The 23,846-nt window shown below is 42.7% G+C and overlaps 1 protein-coding gene across 1 annotated transcript; it reads right to left on the bottom strand.

The window, feature by feature from the left end:
• Positions 1-412: 412 nt before the first annotated feature.
• On the bottom strand, positions 413-22,264 carry LOC110558465 (bromodomain-containing protein 8-like; the record flags this gene model as incomplete). The annotated part of the gene is made up of 6 exons (XM_021653363.2): positions 413-780; positions 1,283-1,460; positions 7,811-7,879; positions 9,293-9,382; positions 18,728-18,867; positions 21,947-22,264. Coding segments are annotated over 6 exons (846 nt in total), but the record flags the coding sequence as incomplete, so codon positions are not given.
• Positions 22,265-23,846: the final 1,582 nt, after the last annotated feature.

Raw genomic sequence — 23,846 nt, 5'->3', positions numbered from 1 at the left:
TCTACTCCCTCCCAGACATTATATGAAAGACGAACGTCACGTTTGTTTTCTTAATTTATTGTCTTTCCTTCCTTCCCTGTGGTTTGGGTTTTTTTGCTTTGTTTTGGTGGTCATGGTGCTGGTGATAAAACGCAGAGCCCTGTGCATGCTGGGCGAGCACCCAACTATTAGCCACATCCCCATCCCCAGGGCCCTGTGCGTCACATGCCCAGGAAACATCTTTGTTAAACCGCAGGCAGCGGTCTCCTCTAGCGGCGGCTTCTTTAATCACTTAGACAGTCTTTGCAGGGTCTGGCGGTGCCCACCTCCAGTGCCAGCATGCAATGTAAGTGGAGGCTGGGTGCTACACAATTTCCAGAAATGCCCAACTTTAGAATTGTGAGACCCTGCCTCAAAAACCAAACAAAATACCTGGTTTTCGAAATGTTTATTTATAGACAAGCAAAAGGTTCAACCAAATTACTTCTAAGTCTAGCAACAAAACTGGGCACTATTTACATCCTAAATCCTGGTCGTGGCGCCCTACCCCCACCCCTTTACAAATACTGTATTTGCAAGCACACGGGCTTCTCATTTGGAAAGTAAGGCATTATTATCCTTGTTAGGAAGGCAGTGGGGAAGGAGTAAGTCCTCACATCTTCTCCGGCTAGTCGTGAGGAGAGCTATAAAGTTGAGAAAGAACAGGGCTAACAAAAGAGGCTTCCTTCAGCCACTGGATTAGCTGGCATTTCACTCCTGACTACGCAAGTCCTTCCTTTTGTCCAGCCAGGTACTCAGCACCTACGGGAACAAGGACAGAAAACAAAGCATGAACCCTAAAGCCATAGAGGAGTGTATGCAGTTTTACTTATTTTCTTGGCAAACAGTAAGACCACACCTTTAAAGTTTGGTGCTTCCCCAAAGAGAAACCCTTTCGCATCTCCTTGAACGAGGTCTTATCCCCAGATGTGGAAATACACATGTCCAACACCACCAAGGGCTGCAGCAAACAGGACATGGACAGCGGATCCAGCACCCGACCTGCTTTGGGCCTTACAACTTGGGCCTCTGAAAGCAGAATGGACACTTCCCAGACAACCTTATCCCATGGTGCGTTAAGTCTGGACCCGGTAAGGCTCGGAGCTTCTCAACCCGGAGGGTACACCAGGCCTGTCCTTTAGTCATCTCCGAAGGTAAACTCCAGGAACGCGAAGTCCTGGAGCTAGGACACTGGGACCACTACACTACTGTTCCCACGGCCTCAGAAACCACAGGCCGTTCGTGCGGCACTTTGTTGCAGTACCTGGATCTGCTCCAGGACTTCCCGCTGCATCTCCACAGCCATATGGTAGATGTGATGGTCAGAGTCATTGTACATCACAGCATTTTGGAACATGAGCATCAGGTCCCGCTGGAATTCAGCCATGGTGCGAATGCGTCCCTTAGACAGATTCCTCTTCAGGGTTGTTAAGTCCATGGGTCTGCAGGAGCCAGAGGAGACCAAACCTTAATGGGCAAGATCTAGTGAACTAGTGTTCTGGAGGCTGAGGCGGGAAGATTACCATGAGTTTGAGGACAGCTTTTGAGCTACACAATGAGTTCCAAACCAGCAGGAGGGAGATCCCGCCTCAAAACAGACAGTAGTGTCTGTAACAAGTTCTTTGAGAACTTCTTAGTGAAAATAGCAGCTATACTGGTTCATTTTGTTTTTATTTTTTGTTTTGTCAAGGTGATACAAGCTGGAGTCATTTGGGATGGGGAAACCTCAATTAATAAAATGGCTTCATTAGGCTGGCCTGTGGGTATGTCTGGGGTTATTATTATTATATTTTTATTATTAATGACGGATGTGGGAGGGCCCCACTCATTGTGGGTCACTGCTGGGCAGATAGTCCTGAGCTCTGTAAGAAAGCACACTGAGCAAGTCATGAGAAGCAAGCCAATAAGCAGCATCTCTCCATGGCCTCTGCATCTGTTCCTGATTCCAAGTTCCTAACATCAGTTCCCACCTTGATTTCCATAGATTATAAACTACAAACTGTAAGACAGAATAAACCCTTTTCTCCCCCAAGTTGACTTTGGGCATGTTTATCATAGCAATGGAAAATACGCTAGAAGAGTAGCAAAGATAACTTTCGTAAGACAAAAGAACAGCAGATAACATCTGATCCTTTATAAAGGTCAAGCAAGGTCAAGCAGTATGCCGAGTATGGTCAGCACATTCCGTAGTAAATTAATCCTTTCACTAAACATACCATGTAGGCATTACTTATCATCATCATCATCGTTTAGGAGGCACTGGGTACTGAACCTTGGGCAGTGGTTCTCAACCTCGGGTCACAACCCCTCTGCGGGTCGATGAGGTCACATATCAGACACCCTGTATATTAAATGTTTACATTAGGATTCAAAACAGTAGCAAATTACAGTTATGATGGAGTAACAAAATAACTGACTGGTTTGGGGTCACAACAGCATGAGGACCTATATTAAATGGTCACAGCATTGGGAAGGTTGAGAGCCGCTATGTGACATGCAGTAGGCAGTACCTTCCCACTAAGCCTTCATCCCATCCCTCTTTTTAAATTTTTATACATATCTTCTGCAGTTGCCGGGCGGGCCTTGAACCTGCTGTACTCCTACCCCTTCACTACGAGTGAGGCTCTCAGGCTTGCTGACACGAGGCCTACCTCTACCACTGCTTTTCAGACAGGGTTTTACTGGGCATGGCGGCATACCCGTTCATTCCAGCACCTGAAAGGCAGAAGCTGAAGGGCTGTCTGTCTTGCCACTGCTTATGCTGGCGGGACTTCGCCTCGTGACAATCCTGCCTCAGCTTCCAGAGTAAGCATAGGTACCATTATGATGTCCACTGACAGATGAAGAGACTAAAGCCAGAAGAAATGAGGTGCTGCTCTTTTCTAGCTATAACCAGGGGAGCCCCAAAGAGAAGAGAAGAGAAAGAAAGAAGGCTGCTGCTGTGCCAGAAACCCTTAATAGAAAAAGAAGAAATGTCAGAGTTGAAGGCAAATCTCCTGAAAAGAGACGTTCCGAAGATGCATCAGAAGACAAAGAGGAAGCTTACTGTGAAAAAAACATGCTCTACCACAAGGAACACACACAGATGTACAGAACTGAGACTCCAATGGCCAGATGGCAAGAAGAGCTGGTAAGATAACACACTTCACAGAACCCAAGTTGGCATTTGCCATCAGAGTCAGAGGATCAATGCTGTGGATGCGAACTATCCCCTACACTCCATGTGTTTGGACAATTGGTCCCCACATGGTGGGGCCACTTGAGAAGGTTGTGGGACCTTTAGAAGATAGAGCCCTGATGGAAAAAGTATATCATGGGGCCACACACTTCCTGCTTTCTTTCTGCTTCCTGTGAACCAAACAGTTACTTGGTCCTGCCATGCTTTCCCTACCTGTTACTGCACCCTTTCATGCCGTGATGAACTGTATCCCTCTGGAACTGAAGCTAAAACAAGCCCTTTATCTCTTAGGTTGCTTTCTTCAGGGTATTTTATCACAACAATTCAAAAGTAACTAAAAAGGCCAGAGAAAAAAGTGGCTTAGTGGGGACTAAAGAGATGACTCAGAGATTAAGAGCACTGGCTGCTCTTCCAAAGATCCTGAGTTCAATTCCCAGCAACCACATGGTGACTCACAGCCATCTATAATGAGATCTGGTGCCCTCTTCTGGTGTGCAGGTGTACATGCAGACAGAATACTACATAAATAATAAACAAACCTTTTTGAAAAAATGGCTTGGTGTTGGGGAGGATTTGCCTGATAACCTGTGTTCAATGGCCAGGATCTACATTACAGAAGGAGGGAACTCACTCCCAGAAGTTGTCCTCTGATGAAACACGCATGTCATGGAGTACACATATATGTACATGCATATTCACACAAAGACATCCAAATAAATAGATGTAACTATGACAAATGGCATAAACCCAATGATCTGTAAGATACTGCGGCCTCTTCACCATCACGAGACCCAGCTCTCCAGCATGCCTTCTTCAGTCCTTGATGGCACCTCTGTTAAACTTCATCCACAGACTTAACATACTGAAGATTGTAGCCCTGAAGTCAATACATGAATTAACCTACGAGCATCAGAATGACAAAATCAGTAACAAACTGCCTTCATAGATAAATGACTGCTCCCTCTATTGTTAAGCTTGGCATCATATGCTTGGATGATTTGATTCATAAAATACATCCTGTTTGAAAATGCTTCAAGGAAGCAAGTTTCTCTGGCCCTTCAAATGATCTTTTTCATGATATATAATGAAGGGAAAAACAAGATTGACAGTTATCTACAATAGTTATACATATATATACATATATATATATAATCTAGTTAATTAATAAGTAACTGCAGACAAAAAAAGAAAGAGAAAGATTAAGTAACTGTTCGAAGTCATAGGGTCTGGGTTCCAATCCAGAGCAGCCTGTTCATTTATTCATATATTTATTGTTCAAAGTCATACGGCCTGGGTTCCAATCCAGAGCAGTCTGTTCATCTCCTCATACACTGTGTGCAAACAGGCATGTATGCTAGCGTGGATGCCACAGTGAACTGTGGGCTTCAGAGGAACCTTGAGAGAGCCAGCCATTTCTTGTACTCAGTCACCAAGCTTTGCAGCCGGTGCCTTTACCCACTGAGCTCTCTCGGTGGCCCTGTGGAGCCCAGGCTGGTCTTGGCTTCATGGAGGAGGTAACCTTTTACCTTAAATACCACAGCCACTCTCAACCGTGTGTTCTCCATTTACAGATGGAAGAATTAATCCCCCAAGTGTGACAACAGCATGTCCCTGCTCACAGCTTCAGCCATACAGATTCACAACCTGCCTGTGTATCTGAGTTACTAAGAAAACCTAACTTTTACTACCTGTATTTTTTTTAGGATTTGAGCTTTAAATTATATATACATGTGGGACGGCGGTTGGGGGTTGGGAACATGTTGAGGGCAGATGCCCAGAGGCCAGACATGGATCCTCTACAATGTCCACACTTTCACCTGCTGAGTCACTTCTAGCCCCTGATCTCTCGTTAAGTATGCCTTCCTGAAGCTTTTGGGTCTCCTCCTTTCTCTATAGCTCTACTCCCCACCACAGACCTGCCATGTAGCTGACCTCCACACTGCTTAACTCAAAAGACCTGGTTCTTTTCTCTGGGAAGATGCCACGATGTACTGCCTTAGGATTTTTCTTTTAAATTCTAATAAAACTGTCCTCAAGCTTCTGCTTGAGTCCTTTTTTAAATCCCTTATTAAGGAGACTAAGAACCCCAAAAGGGGAATCCAATTTCACTGGTAACGTGGCAACTCTGGCAGAACTCCCCAAATTTCCAGTGATATATGGTAACCATGAAGGGTTTTTGTAATAGTTTCTCTAAGGATAAAACATTTGATCATATTTCAAGACTTTAGAAGCCATCTAAAGTGATTCCAGTCACTTTAACTGCTACCCAAGTGTCTAAAAGATGACCCTGGGTTCATCAATTTCTAGTTAAGCCTTTGAGGCCAAAGGTAAAAATACCCAAGAAAGAGCTCAATGGATGGATGCTCCTCTGAGCCTTTCGTGAGATTCTAATGGATGTGAACATTTCAAAAACTCCTCAGTCGTGGCAATTAAAAATAGTAAAACTCATGCTGAAGCTTAACCCCAGCAAAACAGTATTACAAGGAGTGGCCGTAGCCAGGCGGCAGTGGCGCACGCCTGTGATCCCAGCACTCGGGGCGGCCAAGGCAGGCAGGTCAGGCCAGCACAGCCAAGGCTACACAGAGAAACCCTGTCTCAAACAAAACAAAACAAAAAACAACAACAAATAGGTGTGGTGTGACCTTTAGGAGGTGGCTTTAGTAAAGGACTCCTTCTTCAGGAATTGGCATCAGTGTACTTGAGTTTAAGATGGAAAATGTAACTAATGATAAAAATAAATAAGTAAATAAATAAAAAGATGGAAAGATACTTCTTGTTTTCCCCCCCATGTAAGTCTTCAAAAGTCTCCATTCCTTTTTGAGGGGCACAGCAGGACCATCTCAGAAACAGAGGCTGGGGCTGGACAGATGGTTCAGCAAGTAAAGACACCTGAGTGAAATCCCTGGACCAACTCTGGGACTGGGGCATTAGCCCACCATTAAGAACACTGGCTGCTCTTCCAGAGAATCCAACACCCTCTTCTGGCCTCCTTCAGGCACCAGACACACATGCGGTGCGGTGCACATACACAAATACAGGTTAACTCAACCATATACACAACAACAGAAGTTGTCCTCTGACCTCCACACACACCATGACATGTATCCTCCTCTTTGACCAAATAAACAGAAATTTAAAATATACTATAAAAAACAAGGAAGAGACCAGCCCTCCCAGACATCAAGTCTGTGGGCACTTTGATCTTGGACTTTCCAGGCTCCAAACCCACGGGAAATCTATTCCTGTTGTTCATAAATTATTCAGTTAGTGGTATTTTATTATAGCAGACAAGTGTGTGTGTGTGTGTGTGTGTGACTGTCCACGTGAAGACCACTGCCACTGTGCCTCGCTCTTTACACGGGTGCTGGGGGTCCACACTCAGGTCGTCACCCCCTAAGGTCAACACTTCCTGACCCAGCACCTCCACTAGGCAGCATTTTCCGTGAGCCATGCTAACATTCAAAACACTCCACTGAGCCAATGTTTTTAATTTCTATTTAACATCTTTATCTTAGCATGTCTAAAACTATCTTCCTGAATGAGCACAGGGTCCCTCCTTAAATTTTTCTTCATAAGACCCAAACACTTTCATGCTGCTGGTGGTGGCACACACCTTTAACCCCAGCACTCGGAAAGCAGAGGCAGGCTGTACACACACTGAGTTCCCGGACAGCCAGGAACACACAGAGAAAGCTTATCTCACAAAAACACACACTGTCAAACGTGGAACGGCCGAGGATGCGTGTGCACTATGTAACTTCAGCGCTGCGCAGCCTGAGGCAGAACATCTCCAGTTAGCAGCCCAACTGAGGTAAATGGCAAACAGATTTAACACAAAGTGTTAATAACACCTGTAATTCCAGGACTCGGGAGGTTGAGGCAGGAGGTTCAGGAGTTCAAGAACATCTTCAGCCAAGTTTGAGGCCATCCTGAGGTACATGAGATTCTCTCAAAACCCTGTAATCTCAGTTAACAGAGAAGCAGAAATGGGAAGATCACCTGAACCCAATCTAGATACTGTTGGGATGGGGAGCAAAAAGCATATTAAAAATAAATTTGAGGCCAAACTTTAATTGGCTTTAGATTATATCTTTGAGTTTGTGAGCACTGTAAATAAGATAAAATACTTGAAAAGATGGGAAATAAAGAATGAGAAGACAGATATAAAGGCAACCAAGGGTTGCTGAGTGTAGTGGCTGAGGCCTGTAATCCCAGCACTTCAGAAGTACAAGCAGAAGGATTAGGAATTCAAGGTCAGCTTCAACTATTTGAGACCAGCCTGGGCTACATGCACCCCACAAAACAAAGAGAAGAGCAACGAGCCAGGCTGGAGATGAAGCAGAGCAAGTAGGGTGCTTGCCTTGCATGCTCTAAGCTCTGCTTTAACCCTCAGTATCATAAAAGATAGGCATGGTAGCACATACCTATAATCCCAGAACTCAGGTATGGGAGGCAGGAGGGTCAGAAGTTCAAGGATATCCTCAGCTATCTAGCCAGTTTAAGTAGTTATCCTGGACTACTTGAAAACTTGAAACACTGTCTCACAAAAAAAAAAAAAAAAAAAGAAAGAAAGAAAAAAGGGAACCAACCACTCTTGGCCCCTTTCCTACTGACCTTTTCACCACATCTTTGTATCCTGGGGCCTGCTTTTCTGACACAGGCTTCAAAAACGGACTGCTGAACCTGTTAAGAAATAAACCCAAAGAGGATAAAGAAACTCTGGCAAGTCACTCTAAGGGAGAAGTTTACTCTGTAGCTTAAGAGTCACTTAAACTACAGAGTAAACCCTAAGGAAGCTGCGACGGGAGAATCACCAAGCAGAGGCCAGCCTCGACAGCACACTGTGCTCTGGTTCTTGGCCAGCCAGGCTACAGGGCAAGGCAAACGGACAGAAACCTACAACACATGACTCCTTGTCCACTTCCCCAAACATCGAGAGTGTGAGAGGGGACACCCAACCTGTGAATAGTTTATTATTATAATCTTTCTTTTTTTGTTTTGTTTTTGAGACAGGGTTTCTCTGTGTAACAGCCCTGGCTGGCCTAGAACTCACAGAGATCCACATGCCTCTCCCTCCCAAGTGCTGGCATTAAAGGTGTGTACCACCATGCCTGGCTCTTTGTATTTTTTAATTAAGAGCTCACAAATTTGTTCAAGTTTTCCAGGACCCTGTTTTCTTCTTCCCCTTTTAAAAATATCTATTTCATTTTATGTGTATGAACATTTTGCCTCCATGTATATATGTGTTCACCTGTGTAGTGGCCCCAGAAGCCAGAGGAGGTCGCCTGATGCCCTGGATCTTACAGACTGAGAGACACCATGAGGAACTGAACCCATGTCCTCTGCAAGCCATCTCTCTAATCATTTGTTTGTTTTGAGGCAGGGTCTCATGTAGCTCAGAGTAGTCTTAAACTTACTGTATAGCTAAGGATGGCCACGTACTTATGACTCTCCTGCCTTGACTCCTCCAGTGCTGGGACTACAGCTGTGTACTTGTATGTAGGTGTACGCAACACTGAGGATTATTAAATCTGGGGCTTCCTGACTGCTAGGCAACCATTTTACCAATTGAGCCATGTCCATAGCTCTGAAGACCTGTTACTGTGACAAAAAAAAAAAAAAATATCCACCTTATGGAAAGGAGGCATACATATTTTAAGACAAAATATCATATATTAGAAGCAAAGCTCCAGAGGCAATTCCAATAGCACAGCAATGACTTCTTATAGACTAATAAAAACAGCTATCGGTCTCAATCATGGCCTGGTTCTTGGTTTCTGGACTCTTCATGTTTTGTTTTGAGGAGTTTCCTGTAGCCCAGGCCTGTCTCAAACTAGGATGCCCTTCAACTTCTGATTGTCCTACTTCCATTTCCCTGAAGTTGGGATGACAGGCGTGTGTGTCCCCAGCCAGGGTTTGCTGTGTTCAGATTAAACACAGGACTTCACGCATGGTGGGCAGGCAGCAGAGCGGCTGAGCTGCAACCCCACACCCCACTCCAACTACGGCTTGTATGAGGGGTGAACATACCCCTTCTGTGCTCATATCCAAGTACATGTTTTGGTTCTGGAGAAAAATCTCACTTTGGAAACCTACCTGTGACTGGCAATCATCTTCCAGACTTGCAAAAGAGTCTTCTTAAATAGGAAATGATCCTGAATAGGATCACCTTGGCTTAGGTCATTCCTACAGGATACATGACAGAAAAGAGACAGTCGCTTCATAAATGGTACTGTGTCTCACTAGGTGGGTAATGAGGCTTTCTCAAGGCATAGTTCTCCTAATTAAACATTTGAAGGAATATAGTATCATAGGTATGAAAATGCACTTATGTTTTTATAAGGGATAGTAAACTACATATTTGTAACATTTTTTTTTCCTTTTATGTGCCTCTGTGTGTACCTGTGAATTTATGCGCACCAAGAATGAACTGGGGCCTGAAGAGCACCATAGGGTGCCCTTGATATTGGAGTTATAGGTGATTGTGAGCTGTCTCGGATGGATGCTGGGCACTGAACCCAGGTCCTCCATAGAGCAGTGAAGGATCTTAACTGCCGAACCAGCTCTCTTCAGCCACAATAAACTATGTCACTCCTACTCAATAAAGTGGTTTCCTTTGTTTGTTTGTTTCCTATTTCTCTTTTTCCTTTTGAGGTAGGGTCTTGTATAAACTAGCTGGCCTTGAACTAGCTATGTAACTAAAGATGTCCCTGGGTAACTAATTCTCCTTCCTCCATATTCTAGATTACTTGAATTTTAGTCATACGCCACCATGCTGGGTTAAGTGGTCATCACCTTATAAAGCACACTGCAAATCTGAAACTGCTTGTGCCCTTTCTCGTCCTCTTTCTCCTTTCCCCTACCCTAGCATTTCCAGGGTCAGTTATGTTGTCAGGACTATTCTGAAGATCTGTTTAGACCAGGATGGCCTGGAACTGTTCCGCCTCCAGCCTGAGCCTCCAGCTTCCCAAATACTGGGATTGCAGGTGTCTGCCTGACTCACCTGTGCTTCGTCCTCTCCTACTCATTTGCACCTGTGATTCTAAAGCACTCATCTATGAAAGTAGTTTTTCAAGTGAGCATGGTGGTAACACACCTATAACCCAGCACTTTGGAAGTAGAAGCAGGAAGATCAGAGGTTCAAGGCAATATAATGAGTTAGAGGCCAATCTGGGCTACATGAGATGCTTGCCTCAAAAAAAAAAAAAAAAAAAAGTTTTTGTTCAGTGTTCTTTCCTAAGTACAAATACACAGTTGATAATATTAACTTATTCCTTATATATCAAATAATTCTCTTATGTTTTATTTGAATTCTAGAAATGAAATGGTTTCTTTTCTTTTTTTTTTTTTTTGACAGTGTTTCTCTGTGTAGCCTCAACTACCTGAACTTGATCTGATGACCAGACTGGCCTCAAATGCCTCTGACTCCTGAGTGTTGGGATTAAGGGTATGTGCCACTACCACCCAGCTAATTTTTTTTTTTCACTCTCCTTGTATGCTTCATTAGAGGCAGGCAAGCCTAGCAATCTGGAACTCCATTTCTTTGGGATGTACACCTAACAACCTCTTTTTTAGGAATGCACTTGGCAGTCTAAGAGCCTTCCCAAGATGCACTATGCATATACAACCCTTTGTAAACAATGTAACTAGGAACCTGCCAGCAGCTGGGACCCTACTACATCAGGCTGCATGTACTTGCTTTACACAACAGAAATAAGCTATTCCCCTTATCAACCTCTTAATAATGGCTACTCTCTGCTTTCCTTTCTGACACATTCTGAAGTGGGCCCATCTGCCCTAGACTGGTTCTGGGTGCAAAGTGCATCTCCTTTTTCTCTTTTGCTTCCTGTTCTGGAGATTAAAGCTTAGCCCTCAAGCATGCTAGTCAATATCCCTCAGGCCTCCTCTGTATAGTAACCTTAACTGTCCTGAGTTCCCCCTAGTTTCTTTTATGCTGTGTGTGGGCAGAGGACAACCTGAGGAACTGGTTCTCCTCTTCCACCATGTGGACCCTGAGGGCTGAACTCAGCCTAAAAGGTTGGTAGCAAGTTGCTTTACACACTGAACCCTTTCTTTGCCCCTCGTTTTCATTGTTTTGGTTTTTTTTTGGTACTAGGACTTCTTGTTTTCTGGGCAAGCACTCCATCGCTAAACTATATCCTTAGTTATCATAATCTTAAAAAATAAATACTTAGTATAGATCAATGTTTCCTCATGATACTTCCTCTCCTGGGCTTAATTCTCTTATTCTGTTTTTCTTCTGAGATACAACAGTTCAAATTTTATCTCACCTTATAATTTGAAAAGTTGAAAAGTTTTCTCCTGAGCCACGTGGAGGTGGTGCACACCTTTAATCCCAGCACTCGGGAGGCAGAGGCAGGTGGATTTCTGAGTTTGAGGCCAGCCTGGTCTACAGAGTGAGTTCTAGGACAGCCATGGCTACAGAGAAACCCTGCCTCAAAGGGGGGGGGGGGAGTTTTCTGTTTATTCCAAAGTTAAATTTTATGTTTCCAGTTTCACATTATATTCTCTGTTATTCCCTTGAAAAAGGTTCTCTTAACACTCTAAATGTCTACATTCTCTAAATCAAGCATGGTGGCACATCTGTAATTCCAGGAGACAGAAAGGAAGATCAGAATTCCATCATCTTTGACTACACAGGCCAGCCTGGGCTACATGAGACTCCATCTCAGGAAAAAAAAAAAGAATTTCACATTTTACTGTATGCCACATGGTGTGGGTGCATGAGACACTACACTCCTATTACTTGTTCAATTTTAATATCTCTTTAAAACTATCATCATTATGTAATATTTCAACTGTATCTGGATTCAGTGTCTGAATATTTGACTGCATGTATGTGTATGTCACACGTGTTTCTGGGACCCGTGGAGGTCAGAAGACGGCACTGGACTCCCTGGGACGGGGGTAACAGATGTTTATGAGCCGCCATGTGGGTGCTGGGAAGTGAACCCTGGTCCTCTCCAGAGCAGCAAGTACTTATGTAACAGCTGACCCAACTCTCTAGCCCCACTTCCATCATTTAAAATTTACTTACTTATTTTGACATATGGTCTCACTGTATCTCTGACTGGCCCAGAACTTGCTAGGTAGACCAAGATGGCCCTGAACTCACTTGCCTCTGTATCCTGACAGCTCAGATTAGAGGCATGCACCACCACAACTGGCCTCACCTGGATATAACTGCATACCACCAAATCATATAATTAAGATCTTTACTCAGTTTATTCCTAAATGCTATTACAAACCCTATCCAAATAAGACATTTAAAGCACAAAACAAATTTCTTTTCTTTTTTCCTATTTTATTTATATTTTTAAGATTTTTTGTTTTGTAAGTCTGTGTGTTTCTGTGTACATGAGTGCAGTGCCGGAGGAGGCCAGAAGAGGGCATCAAATTCCCTGGAGCTGAGTTACAGATGGTTGTGAACCTCCGGATATGGGTGCTGGGAAACGAACTTGGGTCTTCTGCAAGAGCAGCAAGTGTTCTTAACTGCTGAGCCATCTCTCCAGCCATTCCTATTTTATTTAATGTTTTTATTAGCATATATTAATTACACATAATAATGGATTTCATTAATTTTCATACATGCACATTAATATGTATCAATCCTACTCAGCACTCGTTTACTATCTCTTGTCCTCCTCTAACTCCCATTACTCTCCTTCCTTCTTCTAGCTAGGCTCACTTCTACTTCCATGTCTTTGTGTGTGTGGGTCTATGTCCCAATGAGTGTCATTAGGCTTATTTACAGGAGTGTGGATGGGAGGTTTGTTTATTGTAGCACATGTGCCTTCAGTCTCTGACCACTCAGGCTAAATTAACATTCCCTCCTTTGTGTTAGGTTGCAGAACTTCATTCACATATTTCTGTAAGTATTTAATGTCTCCACTATATATACTATGGTATGGTAGATTTTGTAAACTCATAATTAACCAACTATGCATATTTTAAGAATCTCTATCTTACCTTTATTTTACCCATATGGAGAACAATACCAAGCAACATAAATGAAAGTAAGAAGCAAGGGAAAACACAGCACAAGTGGAACCCAGAAGGCTCTATTTCTCTTGACCCTATCAGTAGGGACTAAGGAACGGGTAAGAAAAGAGCCTGGAGAATGTCTGTTTTGTTTATTTGTATTTTCCAATGCTACAACATAAGGTCTTGAGTATTCGAGCCAAGAGATCTACCATTGGGGTCCACCTCCACGTTCCCACCCCAGGGACTGCTGCTGGTGCTGTTGCTGGACAGTGTTTCACTTTGGAGCCCAGGCTGGTCAAACAGGGAACTAGTGAGTTCTGGGATTATATGGCACCAGCTCAGCTATGGGATTGTTTTTTAAAGGAGTTTTAAACTTCTACTTTAACCTAAGAATTCATGTAAGAATTTCTATCTCCCCTTAAGATAACTGGCCAAGCCTATAACCTCACTCAGAGGTAGAAAGAGAAGAATCAGAAGTTTAAGGCCATTGTCATCCACATACAGAGTCCCAGGCCAGCCTGGGTTCCAGGAGGCCCTGTTCAAAAACCAAGCAAACAAAAGAGGCCCTTAGTCAGCGACATCACTATTACTATTCTATTGCTTTCTTTTTCTTTCCTGCCTCCTCCCTCCCTTTCTCTTCTCTTTTCTTTTCAGATACAGAAGATAACATGCAATTTTCTCTGAACTGAAACATTCCATTTTGAAATGATGCTCCCTAAAGACTCAGGGAGTTACTGGGCACATGCCTTTAATCCCAGCACTTGAGAGACAGAGAAAGGTGGATCTCTCTCTGAGTTTCAAACCAGCCTGGTCTACAAAGCATATTCTAGGACAGCCAGAGCTATGTATGCTTGGAAACTTGTCTCAAAAGAAAACAAACAAGACTCAACAAGGAGGCTCGTTATAGTTATTTTTACAAAACTGTGTTTTTTTTCCCAAAGATTTATTTACTTATTATTACTGTATTCTGCCTGCATGTATGCCTAAAATCCAGAAAAGGGCACCAGATCTCATTATAGATGGTTGTGAGCCACCATATGGTTGCTGGGAATTGAACTCAGGACCTCTGGAAGAGCAGCCAGTGCTCCTAACCTCTGAGCCATCATGTTTCTCTGTGTGGCCTTAGCTGTACTGAACTCACTTTGCAGACCAGGCTGGCTTCAAATTTAGAGATCCGCCCGCCTCTGCCTTCCCGGGTGCTGGGATTATAGGTGTGCACAATGCACCTGGCTTTATTTTCTCTCTTAACCCTGCTATCATACAATAATTGAGACTATTATTTATTTTAACAAGCTTCACAGCACAATTCTGAGCAATAGTAACTCTATTCTTAACCCTCTCAGCTAATTTGGCTTCCTTCAAATATGCATTCCAATGATACTTGCATTTTGTAGCTTTTCTTGCTGAGTTCTCTCTCCTGGTCCCTCCTGGACATCTGCCCAGGACTGAATTCCCCACTTCCTCTTCTAATGCCTCCTCCCTCCCCTGGCTGGCAGGAAGTTCAGCCCTATTCTCTCTCCCGCTCATCCATTGGCTGTAAGGTGCTTTATTGACATATCAGGAAACAATTGGGGAGCAGAGTTTACACAACTTTAAGACAGGAAATTCTCTCCCTTTGGGAGAGTAGTAGGGGAGTTTCGAGACAGGGTTTCTCTGTGTAGCCTTGGCTGTCCTGGACTTGCTTTGTAGACCAGACTGGGCACCAGATCACAGTGATCCGCCTGTCTGAGATTAAAGGCAGATGCCACCATGATTGGCTGGGATAGTAGATTCTCAGAACAAGGACAACCAGATGAGGAGGTACGGAAATTAGCGTTTGAATTACACAATGACCCTAACCTACATCACAAAGGTGGCCCATAGCCGAATCCTTTCTAGCCAGCATTTCAGTGGGCTGCATGAAATTTCTTCAAGCCTTTGTGGATGTTCCTTTTTCCTCAAAAAAGGAACTACCTTTTTTGGTGTTATTGTAAATTCTAGATTGGATTTCTCTGAAGATTCCCTATTTTGATTAAAAGATTCCTCCAACCTCTATTCCTTGGCCTCTAATATAGCATCTAACTTCTCAGTCTCTTTTTTTCTCCAAGTCTATCTTACTCTGATCTCTCTCAAAGAAAATATACAAAACTGAAATCGTCACTGAAAAAATTATTTGTATGCTAAGATAAACAAACTCAAATAGTATCCAGAAGCACTGTGACATTGTGTCTTCCTCCATTTTCAACACAGAAAATAATCTTCTTTAATCTCAAAACCTCTTGCTAAGGACTTTCTTAGGCCCAGCTTACCTTTCAGACCTTACCAGCTCAGATGCTTAAGGCTTCTCTGTCTTTGGCTCCTGCTTCCAGGGAGAGGCTATTTGTTTTTCTGCCTCCTTCACTGGAGCCTGACCCCTCCCCTCACTCTGGGAAGTTATTGGGTCCACAAGTGTTTGCTCCTCTGGCCAGCATAAGCCAGGACAACAAGGGCCCCTTCTCAAAGGAATTTAGCTTTCTGCCTTGGCTAGAAGGTCTGGCTTTGAGAAGCTTGCTTGTGTCAAAGAGCTACTTTTTTTGTTTGTTTATTTTCCTTAGCACGGTCTCCTAAAAGAACTGCTTCCGCTCTGTCTCTCTGGCATTTGTATCCGTTTTTGTTTTTCTGAAGCCTGTTGGTTGCTGGGGTGGGGGGAGCACTGCTTATTCAGGAAACTGTGAGATCCTGCCTTAGAATCTGCAGTTGCTCTCTTTATGAAGAGAACTAAGAAATTGCTCTGTAGTTTTACTTTCTACATAAGTCTGGCCCCACCTTGGGCGCCAAAATGTTAAAGTTATTTTTTTTTTTAACTGTTTTTGTTTCTCTTGGTTTCTCTCTTAACCTGGCTATCATACAAATAATCGAGACTCTATTATTTATTTTAACAAGCTTCACAGCACAAACCTGAGCAGTATTAACTCAATTCTTATCCCTCTAAGCTAATTTGGCTTCCTTGCAGCATGAATGCCATCAATACTTGCATTTTGTAGCTTTCCTTGCCGAGGTCTCTCTCTCCTGGTCCCTCCTAGAGGTCTGCCAGTGACTGAATCCCCTAATTCCTCTTTTAGCTCCTCCTCCCCTGGCGGGCAGGAAGTTCAGGCCTTTTCTCTCCCCTGCTTAGCGATTGGCTGTAAGCGACTTTATTGACATATAAGGAGGCAATTGGGGAGCAGAGTTTACATAACACTGAGACAGGAGAGTCTCAGAAAAAGCAGTGCAACCAGATATGGGAGTTAAAAATCAGCGTTTGAATTACACAGTAACCTTATGCCTACAAAGGTCATTAAGTTCAGGAAGTAAGCTACTTGGCAAGTCTCAGGATGTCCCTGAAACTAAGAAGATTCAAAGCACCCCCCCACCCCCCAGTTATAAAAATAGCAAGGACTTCTGATGAGACTCCAATCTATTGAGCCGCCTACAAGCTGAACAGAGAAATCCAAGGTTTCAGCTTTCATGAGATGTTATCCATGATGGGGAGCCTTTGTGATATCCATTCTCTTGTAAGTAATCCCATACCTATATTTCTTTAAATGAATGACCCCAATAAACTCATTACATGCATACACTTCTAGCCCAGTTCAATAGTTCACCAAGTTTGACTTTGGTGGTATCATTATTTGGTCTGTCATCAGTTTTCTATTGAAGTACATAGATGTTTGTTTCACATTTCTCCAGAAATAATGTTATACCAAAATAGGCTCATTATGTAGTTCAGAACATCAGCCTCCAAGAGTGCTGAGATTACAGCCTTCCTGACTATCCCAACATATCTGGCTATTTTTTTTTTTTTTTTTTTTGCTTTCTAATAAACAGTCTGAAGAGGACATGGTAGAGCATACCTATAATCCCAGCCCTCAGGGTTCAGAGGCAGGAGGAGCATTACAAGGCACAGGCCAGCAAGAGCTGCCTAGGAAGACCAGTTTTCCTCTGGACAGTGGTGGCACACACCTTTAATTCCAGCACTTGGGAGGCAGAGGCAAGCAGATCTCTGTGAGCTCAAGGCCAGCGTGGCCTATAAAGTGAGTTCCAGGACAGCCAAGGCTGTTACACAGAGAAACCCTGTCTTGAAAAGCAAAACAAAAAAGACCATTTTTCAAAATAAATAGATAACTATGGTCTTCAGTGACTCAATTACCTATAAAAATAAGACAATTATATTATAATTTTCCCAAGATACAAACAAGAAAAAGGGAAAACATAAATTTTAATCTTAAAGAATTAGGCCTGATGGTTTGGGCTTATAATCCCAACACCTGGGAGACAGAAATAAGAGGATCAATAGTTCAAAGTCACCCTCCACTGTATAGTTAATCTGAAGTTAACCTGGGTTACATGAGATCCTGTCTCAGGGGAAAAAATGTCTATCTATAAAATTAACTACTTGAAACAGGTTTAATATGCAGCTCTGGAATTCTGAAACTCACTAAATAGACCATGTTGGCCTTGGACTGTTAGCTATCTATCTTCCTACCCCTGCCTCCTAAATGCTGAGATTACACGAATGCACTTCTGGCCCAGTTTCAATAGTTTTTTAAAAGGTATATTTTTTATAATAGTAGATCATTTAGCACCATTCCTAAGTAAATGAAACTAGTAATTATTGAGAAGGTTTATTTATGAAAGAGATTCTGTTTTTTCCTTTTTTCAAAATGCTGGGTATTAAACCTAGAGCTTTGCAAGTGTTCTACCACTGAGCTACCTCCTCAGCCCTGAGACTCTCTAAATATCAACAAAACAGCTTTTAAAAAAATACAAAGATTTATTTAATTTTATATGCATGAGTGTTTTGCTTACGTGTACATATTTGTATTGTGTACATGTCTGGTACAGAAGGATAGAAGTAGGTATCAGTTCCCCCGGAACTGGAGTTATAAGCACTTGTTAGCTACCAGGTTGGTACCAGGAATTGAACCTGGGTCCTCCACAAGGCAGCAAGTACTCTTTAACCACTGAGCCATCTCTCCAATCTCTCCAATACAAAACTATGCTTATTTTATAATAGAATAGCATATAAGCTTCTATTTATAGTACGTTAAAAATTTAACCTGAGCTCAAGAGGTCAGACTAGCCTTGGTAATAAAATGAACACCTTGTTCAAAAAAATTCTTAGTGTTTTCCACCCATAACTTCCTTTTTTGTTTGGTTTGGTGTTTTGTTCTGTTTTTCGAGACAGGATTTCTCTGTGTAGCCTTGGCTGTCCTGGACTTGCTTTGTAGATCAGGCTGGCCTCAACTCACAGTGATCCACCTGTCTCTGCCTCTCAGAGTGCTGGGATGGCAGGCATGTACCAACACACCTGGCATAACTTCCTTCTCAAAATAGTTATAAAAACAATTTAATTCATAGTAACAAATCCAAGTACTTATAAACAGAAACAAATGAAAGGATGAGTCCTAACAACCTTGGGTGGAGATCTGTGCTTAGAGGTCCTCGCCGTACTGGGAGCACATGGAGGACCTCCAGGGTGTCACACAGCACTCAAGTCATCCACTGCACCCCCAGCCCTATACTTACAGTTGTGAGGAGCTGTACAGGATGTCCACCAGGGGAGCTTCCTTAATGCTGACGCCGTCACCTAAAGGGGGCTGCTCTTCTATTTCGGAAGCATCCCCTTCACCCTGATCCTCCTCTTTGGTGTCTTGCTGAGCCTCCCCCTGGGAATCCAAGAAGCACCGGAAACTTTAGAAAGTCACCATCCACATCCTAATTTTTCTCATACAGGGGAAAGGGTAAGAAGACCTAAGGGTAAGAAGAAGCCAATTCTATAGAGCTACCAGAAAAATTAGAAAAAGGTGACTACATTAGAAGAATCAATAAAGGTTTCAGTGATAATCCAAACAATTTAAAAAAATTCTCCAAAGTGAAAAAGTATATTTACTCAATTCTAAGTTTGATGTTGACCCCTGTAGGGGAGGAAAAAAAACAAACAATAACAATCAAAAACAAAACAAAACAAAACAAAAAAAAAACAAAGTAAATAAAACAACCCTTCACTATCCCCTGGGGTCTTAAAGTTAGCTCTTATAGCCACCCAGATAATATTAACAATGAGATTCTAAATTTACTGATTATGTTCGGGCTAAAACAAATGTTAGGGTGAAAATGGCAAAACCAGAAACACCTGGAAAGCTAGAGAACACACGGCCATCTGTGGAGATCAGAGGACAGCTCTCAGCAGGCAGGTCTTTCCTTCCAGCATGTGGGTTCTGGGGGTTGAAACTGGGTCTTCAGACTTGGCAGCAAACACCGTTAGCTGCTGAACCATCCCACAGACCCTTATTTTCCTAGTTAGCTATTTACCTAGTTATTGGCTTTAGGTCTTGTCTTGCCCAGGCAGATTCAATCACAAGTTCAAATGATTCTTGTCTCTCAGTCTCCTGAGTAGCTGGGACTACAGGTGTGCATCATTACGACCCCCTGAATTGTTTCATTTGCCTGATTGCAACTCGGCCTTCTTTACCTCCAGCTGGATCTGAGGTGTGGCTGAGGATAAGGCGGTATCTGATCTTTCTCCGCTGACACCTCTTGACTGCTGGGGTCACAACCATGCAACAGCACACCCTGCTTATTCAGTAGTGGGGATCACCCAGGGCTTATGTGTGCTAAGCGGGCAATCCGCCGGTTGCGCTCACCCCTGGCCCTGTTTGTGTTTTAAGACAGGGTGTCATGTTGCCCAGCTAGTCTGAAATTCATTGTGTAGCCAAGGATGGCCTTAAACTTCTGGTCCTCCTGCCTTGGCCTTCCAAGTGCTAAGATTACAGAGGTGTGCCACAACATCTGGCTGAATTCTTACATTTAAATCTTACCCCAAAAAAATCTTCCAAGTAGAAATGTATTTAATCTGTTTGGAGCAGAGAAAACAGAGGTTTTAAATATCCAGTAACATACTGCCTAAAGCTGGTGCTGAAGCTGGACTTTGGAAGCAAGAAGTTTAACTCTTTGGGTTATATGTTCTAGTCACTCTGCTCCACCTGCCTGTGGGGATCAGGTGACCTAAGTAGTTTACCTCTTCACTCTCTTGTGGGTAGCCCCTTTAAGCCATAATTATTTGCGGGGGCTGCAGCTGCCTCTGGCTTTCCATTCTCTCAGCAGCTTCTTTTCAGCCAGAGTTTAAGTCTAGCTTAGGCCTCCTGAGGGTCTTCACTCTCCACATCTTCCATAAGAAACCCACTAGATTCCTTCTGCTTCAACTCTGAGTCATCAGGGGAGTCTCGTCCAGAATCCAACCAAACCCACTCACAACACCCCGTCTTCAGTCTGTCTTCAGGGCCCCTCTTTCACTTTGGTAGTTTCCACTCCCCTTCCCTCCTGTTGCCTGGTACCAGATGAAGGGCAACAGTTTTGACTTGATTCGTTGCTGCTAGTGCACAGTGGCCCAATTAAACAAGCTCCCTGCAATCAATGTATTCGTAGATGCATAGGACCAGCAGTGGGAGTCAGCACCCATACATTGTATTGCCACATACTCACACTATCAGGATGACTAAGCAGGAGATGGCAAACAGATTTCACCCATTCAATTCAGTCCTGAATTTTATCAAAGGCACTGGGTTAGTTGCTAGGGTCATCATGTAAACATGTAGACCTACTTCTTGGCTCTTTCAGATTATATAGTATAATTTTTAATCTCAAGTATAAATATGAGTAAGAGTGGCTGTCCATAAAACTTAAAAAAATCTATTCATTTTATAGAAGTGGCATTATTTAAACTAGATACCTGTTGAACTTGATGTAATTCTCTTGAATATGTTCAGTTGCAGACAAAATATAAATTCACTGTCCCAATCTGTGGTCTTCAGCCATTAACAAAGGTAATGACACAAATGGCAAGGATAGTCATCATAAGGCAGCCTTGCATGTAATAATGCTACTCCCTAAGACCCAGAGCCCTAAAGACTGAGGATTTAGGATATTTAGTTGCAAACTACATATTTGATGCACATTCTATATCATGACCAAGTGCTGGGGCACAGTAATCAAGCAGCCACTGCCACAGTACAACTTGTATTTTGCTTTTATTTTTTAAAGATTTATTTTTATTTGCTGAGCATGGTAGTGAACTCCTTTACTCCCAGCACTCAGGAGGCAGAGGCAGGCAGGTCTGTTTGAAGCCAGCCTGGTTGGTTTACACAGTGAGTTCTAGGACAGCCAAAGCTGCATAGTGAGACCCTGTTTCAAACAAACAAACAAATAAACATACATACAAAAATATTTTTTATTTTTATTTACATATGTGTGTGTTTGAGTCATAACACATGTATGTGGGTGTCCTCAGAAGCCAGAAAAGGCTATTGGATTGCCTGAAACTGGAGTTACAGGTGTTTATGAGCTGCCTGATGTAGGTAGCTGCTGGGAAACAAACTCCAGTCCTCTGCAAAAGCATTAGTGCTCTTAAGCACTGAGTCATTTCTTTAGTCCCTAAGCTTTTGTTCCAGTCAACAATAGTAAGAGTGGTAGGGACATGCGAGGGTAAGCATTCTGGTGAAAACTTAGGTGGGACATCATGGTGCACATGAAAATGCCCCCAGGAAAGCTGAAGCTGAAAAGGATCTCAAGAGTTCCCATATCTGATCTCAAAATGAAGAGAGAGAGAGAGAGAGAGAGAGAGATGGAAAGGGGAATAGGGAGGAAGAGGAGGGGAAGAGAGAGGAAGAAAAGGAAAGGAAAAAGAGAATGAAAAGTTTAAAAAAAAAGTGATCTTTCCAGCTATGGAAATAATAACTTCACCATTACCTCAGAGAGGATTTGGAGGAGGTTCTGGTGTGTGTCTTGTTCTGCCTCTTCCTGAGGGTCTTCACTCTCCACATCTTCCACAAGAAGCCCACTAGATTCTCTCCCTGGGCTGCTTTCCTCTAGTTCTTCAGCCTCAGCATCCTCAGTTTCCCTCCAACTGCCCGCATCAAGATCCAGACTGGAGTCCCAAGAGCTGAAGAGAGACGTGCAGCCATTGCTCAACTCTGAGTCATCAGGGGAGTCTCGTCCAGAATCCAACCAAAACCACTCACACCCCGTCTGTAAACACACAGAAACAAACAAACAAACAAAACACACACACACAAATTAATTCAAATAAAAGCAAAATAAATTCATTCAAATCAATATTCCCAACACACCTCTATTGTCCAAGTTCATAAAAGGGTCCCGGAATGTCTTTCTATTCATTAGGAGGCATAAAATCTAGCTAAAGGGAGACATTAGATAAAATTTTAATCTTTTAGATAAACTATAGCTTCATATTACCCCATTTTAAAATTTTGATTTCTTCATACGCCAAGAGAATTAGAACATAGTTGCCTTAATAGACTTGCTCTATCACAAATCACTCATGAACTCAATCACAAAGCAATATACTTGATAAAACTATTTTCTTCAGTGTATATCAATTATTAACTTACTTTTAATCATTAGTTCAAAATACTCATGATTACCTTTGTCATCTTTCTGGTCATATCTGACTGTACAATAAAAACAGAAACACTTGAGTTTTATTCATTTATTTGGAAATTTCATTTTAAAGATTTACTATTTTTACATGGTTTGTGTATGTGTGAATGAATGCAATTTGTGTGCAGGTGTCCATGGGGGGGCCAGGAGGAGGAGAGATTGAATCCCTTGGGTTACAAGTAGTGGTTAAGCCACCTGATGTTGGTGCTGAGAACAAAACCCAGGTCCTCTGGAAAAACAGCAAGCACTCTTTCGTTGATCCATCTCTCCAGCCCAAAACATTTTTAACTGCCTTCTCTTGCTCATTACACTTTTTTTTTTTCAATTTTCTTTTTTCATTCTTTTAAAGACAGTCTCCTGTAGACTGGCCTCATGTTCTGTAGGTAGCTGTGAATGACTTGGTTTTCTTCGGTGCTAACCCTGAAATCCGGAGTTTTATGCATGCTAGGTGATCTAGCTACATCTCCAGCATCTAGCTACAGCTTTCAACAAAGATTCTTCTTCAGTTCTTGCTTGGTCTTCTGCTTTCTCATTAACTCCTTTAAAGTTTCATCTTTTTTTCTCTGTGCAAGTTGCTCTCTTGATTTGTTTGAAAAGATTTAAAATTACTGTTTATGCATGGATGCCTGTGTGAAGTGTTGGATCCTCAGTTGCTGGAGTTACAGGCAGTTGCCAGCTGCTTGGTGTATGAGTGCTAGGACCTAAAGTTCTCTGAAAGAGCAGCACATGCTCTCCATCTCACCATTCCACCCTCCCCACTTTTTGAGTCTTACTGTGTCAGAAAACTCAAAAATTCTACTCAAGCTTCACAAGTGCTGGCTGCAATTACAAAGCTGTGCCACAAGGCCTAGCTTTCTAGTCTCCACCACTGGGGGGGAGGAGTGTCTTTTGTCTCATCTGTACTTTACCCCTAATTACGTCTCCTTATTTTTGTTCAATATCTCTTAATATACTTTAAGACATAAGTTGGCAGAAAAGCCAACTTAATTTCCCACAAATTTTTCCAACTTAAAATATTTTTTCAAAGATTTACTATTATGTATACAGACTTCTGCCTGCATGTGCACCTGCACTCCAGAAGAGGGCACTAGATCTCACTATAGATGTCTGTGAGTCACTGCATTGTTGGGAGTTGAACTCAGGACCTTTGGAAGAGCAACCAGCACTCTTAACCTCTGAGCCAGATCTC

This window comes from Meriones unguiculatus, chromosome 2, assembly GCF_030254825.1.
Source record: "Meriones unguiculatus strain TT.TT164.6M chromosome 2, Bangor_MerUng_6.1, whole genome shotgun sequence".
Taxonomy (NCBI): domain Eukaryota; kingdom Metazoa; phylum Chordata; class Mammalia; order Rodentia; family Muridae; genus Meriones; species Meriones unguiculatus.
Note: the sequence above shows the minus strand (reverse complement) of the source record. Positions and strands in the feature narration are given on the sequence as shown.